Below are 10,595 nucleotides of genomic sequence, written 5' to 3' on the forward strand. Positions count from 1 at the left end.
CCTCCCCCTCTCTTGGCTAAAAGCGTATCTCCTTTTCCTTTCCTTTCTCTTTCTTTCCTTCTTTCTTTCCTTCTTTCTTTCCTTCTTTCTTTCCTTTTTTCTTTCTTTCTTCCTTTCTTTCTTTCTTTCTTTCTTTCTTTCCTTCTTTCTTTCTTTCCTTCTTTCTTTCTTCCTTCCTTCCTTTATTGAGACAGGGTCTCAGCTGTATAGCTCTGCCTAACTTGAAATTTGCTAGCCGAGGCTGGCTTCAAACTCCCAGTGATTCACTAGCTTCTGCCTCAAGTGCTAAGATTAAAGGTGTGTGACACCATGTTCAGCCTGAAGGGTATCTTAAGTAGAAAAGTAAAAAGTGCCAGGGCTGTGAATGTAACCGACACAGGGACTGTGCCCTCATGCAAGCTGTGTGCATGAAGCTGGCCTTACTCAGCAGGACCCCTGTCATCTCAAAATTACTCTTTTTCTCAATTTCTTATGCAAAAAAAATTATATATGGTAATTAGAATGTCAAAGTCTTTAGTCCTTTACTTTTTGGTGAAAACCCTGAAAGATACCAGCACCCAAGTTTTCCATAGGTTACCAAACTCTGGAAAAACATGGATCCAAACACATGGTCTTTTCTATAAAATTTAAGCCCAAAATACCTGAATTCCTATGACTTTTTTTTTTCAGTTTTTTAACTTAGAAATTACTCTGATGTTTCCTACCTGTTGCCTACTTTAATGTAGCTTTAAGGCCTTAATGTATGTGAGGAGCTGATTTATAGGTGTTTACGTAACTGATTCTTTATGACCACTGAGGACATGAGATGTCTCCTTGCTGAAGCCTAGCCCTGAAGCTAACCGGCTACACCGGATGCAAGGAACAGGGTGTTGGGCACTCATTTGTATAGTTATTTTTAGGTCGCATGTAGACTTCTGTGATCTAAAATAACCAACACAAGAAAGTTGTGTGTCTCCCATGCATTTCATGCTGACAGCTCGGGAGACGGATTTTCATTAAGCCAAGAGTATTAGGCTTGTTTACCACAGAGTTACAGAAGAGATCGTTTTGTTCCAGCCTGGAGTTATAGTTTTATGACTTTGGGTCAAGCTCTGACATGTACGCCCTAGCAGAGATAAACATAACCTTCAGGCCGGGACGCTCAGGCGCGGAAAGGTGAAGACACTTTCATTTTTAGTGCACCAGCCAATTTACACCAACTCGTGTACAGAAAATTTACTCTTCATGTGAGCACAGGGCATTTGGTTTAATTCCACAGTTTTAGTTTCTATGCTCTTCCCTCTGTAAACTGAAAAGAATTCATTAGACAGTTTATTGTGCCTATAGACACAACATTTTATATGTATGTGAGAGTAAGACATGTCAGCACACACATACATAAGTTCTTTTGCTTTTAGTGTTGAGGCAGTGATACAGCAATATAAATTTGCAAGTTCATGAAAAGTCTTATTTTCTTGAGACAGGCTCTGGGCTAGTCTCAAATTTGCAATGCTCCGGCCGTAGCCTCTGGAATGCTGGGATTACAGGCATGCCTGACCACCATTTTTATGTTGACTCGATGTTTGGGTGAAGCAATTCTGAAAGGGATGGGGGGAGAATGAGTCACACAACACGTGACCTTTGGTTCTGCCTGTCCTCTTATCACTTGTGTTTAAGATTTGCCCAAGCCATGGCTTGCATCAGCTTTTGTCTCATGACTGAACAACACCCCATTGTCCGAGTGTAACCTTGTTATCTGTTCTTCCAGTGGTGGCTGCCTGGGCAGGGGCACCATTTGCTGTTCCATTGTTTGCTGTAAACTTTGTGGAGAACTCCATGCAGGCACATTTTCAGTTTCTTGTGTTTGTAGGACTGAAATTGCTGGGTCACATGTCCTTCTGTGTCAAACTTTTCCATAGTAAGGACCTTCCTTATCTGTACACTCCACTAGCAATATACGAGCCTTCCAGTTTCTCCTTCATCAACGTTTATTTCCTGTTTAGGTTTTGTTTGCTTGAATTTTTCAAGCTATTCTAATGGGCATATCATGATATATTATTCTAACTTTGATTTGTGGTATGTGTATGTGTGGCACTCATGTGTATATGAGTGGGGAGCATGGTGCACATGTAGAAGTCAGATGACAGGCTTTATTTATTTATATATTTATAGTCATTTTGCTGGTGTGAATTTTTATTTTTTCCAATAATTTATTTATTTTTAGTGACTTTAGTACAAATGATCGCAGCCCCCCTCCTTCCTCTCCACCCGGTCCCACTCTTACAAATCCCTCCCCCAACTACCTCCTCTGAGGAGAAGGGGAAGGCCCCCTTGGGGACCACCCCACCCTGGGTCATCTAGTCACAGCAGGACTTAGCACATCCTCTCCCAGTAGGCAGTCCAGGTAGGGGAAGGGGATCCAATGGCAGGCAACAGAGACAGAGACAGACCCAGCTCCAGTTGTTAGGGGACCCACACAAAGATCAGGCTGCACATCTGGTACAAATGTGTAGGAGGCCTAGGTCCAATCCATGCATGTTCTTTGGTTGGTGGTCCTGTCTCTGTGAGCCCCCATGGGCCCACGTTAGTTGACTCTGTGGGTCTTCTTATGGTGTCCTTGATCTCTCTGGCTCCCTCAATCCTATCCCGGACTCTTCTACAAGACTCCCGAGCTCTGCCTGATGTTTGGTTCTGGGTCTCGGCATCTGTTTGCAACTGCTGCTGGATGAACCTCTCAGGAGACGTTTAAAGCAAAACACCACCACCACCACCACCACCACCACCACCACCACCACCACCACCACCACCATCACCACCACCACCACCATCACCACCACCACCACCATCACCAAAGACATCTACAAAATAACGAGGAAGTAAACCGGGAGCACATGTAACCCACTTCACATCTGTCTGTCTATACACTGGGGTGTGGACGCCGTCTTTTCTGCCATGCTCGCTGGGGTCTGCCTGGGCCCAGGGTGGGCTGGGAGCTCCACAGGTGAATGCTGATGAACGCTGCTCCCTCCGTCTTTGGAGTCTCACCAGATGAGAACCAGCCCACTCATCCATCTCAAAGACGTGTTAGCTGAGCAGAGTGGCTGTGAGGCAACACGAGCAGCACCCTGTATGAGCCCTGGAACTGGCCGGCTGGCTCAGGTTACCTCCTAATGTTCGGCACACAGGGCAGCGCACATCTCTCAGCAAGTGTCCCGATGTCTTTCTAAAATAAGTCCTTACATAAGGAGGTCCTTGTTAAGTGCCACCAACTAAACTGACCGAGAGAAGTCTAAAGAGAAAAGGGAGATATCTTCCAGAAACTTCTGCACGGATAGCCAGGGAACCTTGGAAGCTCTAGGTTGCAGGGAAGGTACTTGTGCCCAACTCTGTGGCTTTTTATCTAGTCTTTTTTTTTCCCCCTTCAAAATGTTCACTATTTTATGTGTATGAGTGTCTTGCCTACATGCATGCTGTGCCCCATGTGTGTGCCTGGTGCCTATGGAGGCTGGAAGATGGGGTCCACTTCCCCAAAAGTAGATAATTGTGAGTCACTATGCAGGTTAAATCAAACCTGGGTCCTCTGAGCAGATGGCTCTTACTACGGAGCCTTCTCTTCAGCCCTTTTACCAAGACTTTTAAAAATGATTTCTCCCTCCCCTGATTCCAAGATTGTGATATAAAATTTGGAAAATAAATCACAGTATAAAGAAGGAAGTAGGGCTGGAGAGATGGCTCAGCGGTTAAGAGCACCCGACTGTTCTTCCAGAGGTCATGAGTTCAATTCCCAGCAACCACATGGTGGCTCACAACCATCTGTAAAGAGATCCGATGCTCTCTTCTGGTGTGTCTGAAGACAGCTACGGTGTACTTATATATAATAAATAAATAAATCTTAAAAAAAAAAGAACTGTGTTTAAAAAAAAAAGAAGGAAGTAAATTTATCTACAAAGTGGTATTTATCAGTGCAGAAGGTCACCACCATTCACATTGTAATAAAATGTGGACATTTTTGTTCTTTTCTTTGTTATGTGGCCAAGGCTAGTCTTGAACCTGTAATCTTCCTGCCTTTACCTCCCAAGTGCTAGGATTACAGGCTTGTGCTACCACATCTAATTCCAGTTTTAGTGGTCTGTGCCCTTGTCCTCTACTCTGCCCCCCAGGGACCAAACTCTGGGCCTCAAGTGTGCTAGGTAAGAGCCCCCCTCGCCCCCCTTGCTTAGCTATATATCTCCAGACCTTTATTTATTTATTTTTTACTGGAAACTTTGAGAAAAGTAAAAAGGAAACAAAGAACTGAAAAACCAAACCAACAAAAATAATTCACAGGCAAGTGGATACAACTAGGGAGCGCTTGCATGAATACAGGGGCTCAACAATTTCTCTGCCTTCTATCCAAGCAATGGTTAGTGACTTGCACTTCAGAAAATATTGTTTCCTTTCTTCTCTTAAATTAAAAAAATTAGACATTTCTATAGTTCAAAACTTAAAACAACACATTATGCTATGCATTAAACAGTCTTACTCTCTGTGATGATTTGAATGAGAAATGTTCCCACCATCTGAGCACTTTAAACACTTGGTCCCCGGTTTGTAGTGTTGTTGGGGAGTTTTAGGTAGTAGGGCCTTGCTGGGGACAGTACATCACTGGGGGGTGGCCTTTGTGTGCCCAAGGCCTTACCCTACTGCAGTTCACACTTTCTGCTTTGGCTTGTTGTTCAAGACGTGAGGTCTTAGCTTCCTGCTTCTGCCACCAAGCCCCACCCCCATCCCCAGCCGTGATGAACTCATCCCTCTGGAGATCTTGCTTATATAAGTTTTGGTTTTGTCACAGCAGCAGCAAAGTCACTAATACATTCCCTCCCTTTCCTCTATGCCCTGGAAAACCTCTTGTGTCTAAAGTATCCATTTAGTATTTCTCAATGAAAGTGAATATTTATTTTGCTTATTTCCACCCACCCCCTTCTTTCCTCCATGTGTATGTGTGTGTGGTGTGCATGCATGCATTTGCGTCGTTCGCAGGGATCCAAACTCTGGTCCTTTTGCAGGGGCTTTCACCCCTGAGCCATTTCCCCAGCTCTGCCCTACTCTCTTAGTCAGGAGGGGTTGTGCTTTTTTGTTTGACTCTCTACTTAGGGTATCTTTCTGTGTTAGTAAAGGAGGGGCCACTTCATACTTTCTTAGTTGATATTGTATTCTGTTCTGTGGATACACTGTACTTCCTTTGTAAACTTGTAGCGATTAAATACCTTATACTGAAAAACTTGTAACTATACTATACTTTCTACAAGATTATGTATACAGTACCCAGGTATCTAAAACTGTTTAAAAAGGACCCACTGTAATTGTTAATATGCTTGGTATTTTGAGCAGTAAATGAAATGATGAGTAAATATATATCAATATAAATGTATTGATCAATATATAAATATTGATGGTTGTCCCCCAGATGGGGATGAGCCATTTGAGACTCTGACCAGTCGGGCCTGCGTAGTTAGACTTTTCTGGCGGGGGGGGTTGGTGGGGGGGAGCAGAAGTATTTGCTGATGTTGAACCAACTCTTCAGGATCCGACTGCCCCATTGAGGCCCTGTCCCTGGGAGGCGGAAGTGTGGAACAAATGGATCTGGGAGCTTGGCAAGACTGGCTCCCAGGCAATGGGCAACCTTGACTATTATTAACTCAGGATGGATTCTAGACAACTGGGCAATGAACTGGGGGCAATTATGTTGTCATGGTTCTGAGAGAAACCATTTTAAGGCCAATAGTTCGGACCGGTAAAATTGACATTTTCTGGACTCTACACAGATCAGGAGTTCCCTTCTGTAACTTTGGAAATGAATGGCTTCTCTGTTATTCTCCTGTTTGTTTCACAGACACCCTCTAGCTTAACTTCCGTACTGGAGCTGATACTTTCCCATTGCCGAGACTCTTCAGCAACAACTGGGAAAGAGGAGGGGACCGAAAGAGCATGGCTCTTTCTTTCATGATGTGGGTGTAACTTAGCCAGTGAATTCTGATTCACATTTGTGGGCTCCTTTTGGGCGTCCCCTCTGTCTTCCTTTCTCTCTCATTTTTCAGCAACAATTAATACATTGTAGCAGCCAAGGCCTTGGTCAGAGTAAGCCAGCTTTGTACCACAGAATGACCTTAACAACACCCTTAGCCTTGGCAATGCTAATTTCTCAGTTAGCAAGTGCCTTAGATAGTCTAGGATATAGACTATATCTATATAGATTGGTAGATGCCTCAATCCCAGCACTTGGGAGGCAGAAAGGGAGGTTGATCTCTGTGAGTTTGAAGCCAGCCTAGTTTATAGAGTGAGTTTTGGGGTAGACAGGGCCCTGTTACACAGAGAAACTCTGTCTCAGATCCCCAGTCTCAGATGTGTCTGTGCAGGGTCCATGAAGGGTGCTGGGCTTTCTTTCGAGATACTTTCTCTGCCTTTGAGCTACCTGCCCCCCTCCTTGCACCTTACAAAAGACTTAGGAATTGCATAACACACATTACTTTGTTGTTGTCTTTAAAAACAAACAAATGAACAAACAAAACACAGGCTACTCTTTATATTTGACCTTGCATTTCCACTCTCAATTTATGCTTTTCTTAGAATTCCTTTTTTTCCCCTTAGAATTCCTAATTGTGTTTTTTTTTTCCCTTTTTCTTGGTAATTATATAAGATATTTGTCTTCCACTCAGTGAGGCTACAAGATGCAGTAGGTTTCTTTCTTTCTTTTTTTTTCTTTTCTTTTTTTCGGAGCTGGGGACCGAACCCAGGGCCTTGCGCTTGCTAGGTAAGCGCTCTACCACTGAGTTAAATCCCCAACCCGGCTTATTTCTTTATCTTTAACATTTTCCTATCTAAAATTTAAAATATTTTACTGTGTGTGTGTGTGTGTAACTCAGAGGACAACTCGCAGAAATGGGTTCTTTCCTACCATGTGGGTTCAGGTCATGGTTTAACAGCCAGCACCTTATCCACTGAGCCATCTCATTGGCCCTATTTATGTTATTTTTATTTTCCTCTAAGTTGATATGCAAAATGATGGGTTTTGTTATGGCATTTTCATACATAATGTGTCATTATACATTTCTGCCATAGTAGATTTAAGTGCTACTTCAGGCTTAATAAACTTCAGGCTTACTAAAGGGCTCAGATTTTTTTTTCCTTTTCTCCATCTTTATTAAATTGGTTATTTCTTATTTACATTTCAATTGTTATTACATTTCCCGGTTTCCGAGCAAACATCCCTCTAACCTCTCCCCCTCCCCTTCTACATGGGTGTTCACCTCCCCATCCTCCTCCCCTTACCGCCCTCCCGATCATATTTCTTAAAACAAATATCTACATTTAATCTTCAACAGCCCACAACCCCAGTTTCCCATATATCCATATTCCTCCCCTGGTCTCAGATCTTCCCACTCCTTACAGGTAACATCGGTCTCAGTAGCCTTGTTCTTCGTGAGGCCACTTATTCTGTCTCTGAGTATGGAACCGCTGGCCACCACTCTACCTTCCTCTTGCATAATGTACTTTTGTACTGCCCACTTGTTCTGGTGTGGCCATCAGACCATCTCCCACCCCATCTTTCCTTCCAGAAATGTCATCTCAACTGGACCCCAGTTATACCGCTCTGGTTAACACCCACAGGCGCTGAACAAGGCCAAGTACGGCCCAATGTGGACAACCACCTTTGGGACTCGCACCAATGTGAATCTGGCTAGCGCCCCGCTCTTGGAGCAAGTGATGAGACAGGAGGGCAAGTACCCCATAAGAGACAGCATGGAGCAGTGGAAGGAGCACCGAGACCACAAAGGCCTCTCCTATGGGATCTTCATCACGTGAGTTGGGGCTTAAAGGGATGGGAGCGTGGCCACAAAGGATCAGGTGGGAAGAGATGGGGCACAGACAGCCACTCAAATGCTGCTCGGAGCGGGACCTCCCCGAGCCTGCTATTGGTCTAGAAAACATTGAAGCGGGCTGAAACCCAGGGACAAGCCACTGTTTCTTCTTCTACCAACACATTGTGTCGTTTTGGACAAGTAAATGATTTCCTTTTTCTCAATTTGTTGTGTTTCAGATCTGTAATATCGGGTGTTTGGACTAAAATAACTACCAAGGCCTTTTCAGATTGGTTTGTAGTAATAGGGATAAAACCTGAGTCCCCCATACCGGCTGGGCACTTAACCACTCAACCACTGAACTACATTCTCAGCCCCTCTTGTGACTTTTTTTTTACATTTTTGGAGCAGGGTCTCTATCACTAAAGTGTCATGAGTATCTTGAGATTACAGGCCCGAATCACTAGGCCTAGCTTCTGATCTGTTTTTCTGCATTGTGGTTGAAAACACGTCAGTTTGTCATTGAGAAAAATGTCATTATCACTCAGTTGAGAAGGTTCCATTAATTTCATCAAATATGTCTTAGTGTCCTGTATTACACATTAGTCATTGGCTACAAGCCTCCATCTACATGTTGACAGACACAGATTTCAGTTGTGCCTAGAAAGGGTAAAATTAATCTACTGGTGTCGTTTGAAGGATGGATTGTTATTTACGTATGAGCTCACTGAAGTAGGTGGTGGAATTATCGATGCTAACAATTCCAAGTGCCACAGGTAACTGGTCATGTTCAGATATCTCTTAGCTGTGTCAGTACAACTCCAAAGGCAGTTAAGTGGTTTTTCCCATCATGCTTTAGTATAGCTGCCACATTGATTATAACTATATGTTTTGACAATGCCAGACACCTAGCTTGTCTCTGGACAGCCGTGATGTGATTTCATTTTGCCCTTACGACAAGCCCTTGAATAGAGAGTATTATTATCTCCAGTTTACAGCTGAAGAATCCACTGTAAAAAACCAAGGGAGGTTTTATATCCCGTGTCAGAGCTGACACACCTTGCCGATGATGAAGTAAATCTCCCCCATTCTGGAACTCAAGGATGTATAGTATAGCCTTGATACTGTGGGGGGAAAATGATCAGGTCACAGGTGATATGTTTATAAAAAGATAAAGGGGGGGGATATGTTCTATGGAGATCTGGCGAGGTTTGGAGGAAGGGGGTCCCTCTGTGGGCCCATGCTGAGGCATCCCTTCCCCCTGAGAGACCAGCCACATGACTGTATAGTATAGAGTAGAGTTTATTCAGGGCATGGGGAGGGGAGTTAAGAGGGTAGTAGAGAAGCAGAGAGAGGAGTAGAGGAGTAGAGGAATAGAGGCCGGCCATGAGCACGTGGGGGTTGGGGAATGGGATGAGAGTGGGGGCAGGAAGGCAAGAGCAAAAGAGAAGCAAGAGAGCAAGCAGGGGCTCCAAGCAGCCCCTTTTATAGGGACAGCCAGGTAACTGTGGAGTAGAGCTTAGACAGAATGCTAACAATCGGTTCATTGTAGCTGTCTCTGATGTTCAGAGATTCAGTGTCTCAGGTTTTCTTTCTTGTTTCTGTTTCCTTCATAGGTCAATAGTTTTGTAACAAAGATAATAATTCTTAAGACTTTTATTCCCAATTCTGAAACTAGAGAATACTGTTTAAGACCTCCTTAACCTCCCTGATCCTGTGGGCTAGAGGGAGACCACCTGGATCTGAGTTGACAACTCAGCTGAACCCAGTGTGGGACCCTTGGGGAGGGGGGATTAGTTATGTCTCTTATTCTGAAGTCAATTTTCTATGTGTGCCACTGGTATGTATTTAAAGGCAACTTGTATGAGGTGTGGTAGCACATGCCTCTAATCCCAGTACTCAGGAAGTGCAGGCAGGAGGATCAGGAATTCAAGGGCAGCCTGGGCTACATGAGACCCTTTTACAAACAAACAAACAAACGAATAAACAAACAAACACCAAATAATCAATCAATAAAAGCTACTTTGCAAAGTCATGCTAGGTCTTTTTTCTGGCTTGTTTTAACTGTTTTTAGAATCTTATTTTACACAGCAGCTCCCTCCTGAGGGATAGTTTTTTACTGGGCTGTCATTAAAGGTCTGCACGTTTAGCTGCTTGAAAAAGCATTTAACAACCCGATGGGTCTATTCCGACTGTCATTTCTTTTCACCAAAACTTTTATTTTATCTTTGTGACAGCATTCCTTAGACACAAACAAAATTCCTTGGGGGAAGGGTTGGGGCTTATTTCAGATTTTAAAGTTTCTTTTCTCTAATTTTTTTTTCCTTAAGATTTAACAGTATTATGGGGTTGGGGATTTAGCTCAGTGGTAGAGCGCTTGCCTAGGAAGTGCAAGGCCCTGGGTTCGGTCCCCAGCTCCGGGGGGGAAAAAAAAAGAACCCCCCCAAAAAGATTTAACAGTATTGTTATGTGTATGGGTGTTTTGTCTCCATGTGCTGTGCTCGTACTGTTTCTGCAGTGCTTGTAGAGGCTGCTGGGTTCCCAGAAACCGGAGTTACAGATGGTTGTGAGCCACCATGTGGTGCTGGGAACTGACCCTCTGAAGGAGGAGCCAGAGCACTTAACCTCCGAGCTACCTCTTCCGCCATTTTTTTCTTTTTTGTCTTTTAAAAACTTAATTGTTTTAACATTTTTTATAGTAACATTGGGTTGTTGTTTTTTTTTCTTGTTTGTTTATTTGCTTATTTGCTTGAGACAGGATCTCCTGTAGCCCAGGCT

At 43.7% G+C, this 10,595-nt stretch overlaps 1 protein-coding gene across 4 annotated transcripts in view; it reads left to right on the plus strand.

The window, feature by feature from the left end:
- The window catches only part of Cyp27a1 (cytochrome P450, family 27, subfamily a, polypeptide 1), a 30,821-nt gene that overhangs the window by 15,165 nt on the left and 5,061 nt on the right, over window positions 1-10,595 (plus strand). For 2 of the 4 annotated variants that reach the window (XM_063266976.1, NM_178847.3), the window contains exon 2: window positions 7,627-7,817. In XM_063266976.1, coding sequence (XP_063123046.1) covers window positions 7,627-7,817 — 191 coding nt within the window. Of the gene's footprint in view, window positions 1-3,255; window positions 3,350-7,574; window positions 7,818-10,595 lie in introns of those variants that run through there. The other 2 variants (XM_063266977.1, XM_039083360.2) reach the window with 2 other exon arrangements.

The sequence above is a fragment of the Rattus norvegicus genome, chromosome 9 (genome assembly GCF_036323735.1).
Source record: "Rattus norvegicus strain BN/NHsdMcwi chromosome 9, GRCr8, whole genome shotgun sequence".
Taxonomy (NCBI): domain Eukaryota; kingdom Metazoa; phylum Chordata; class Mammalia; order Rodentia; family Muridae; genus Rattus; species Rattus norvegicus.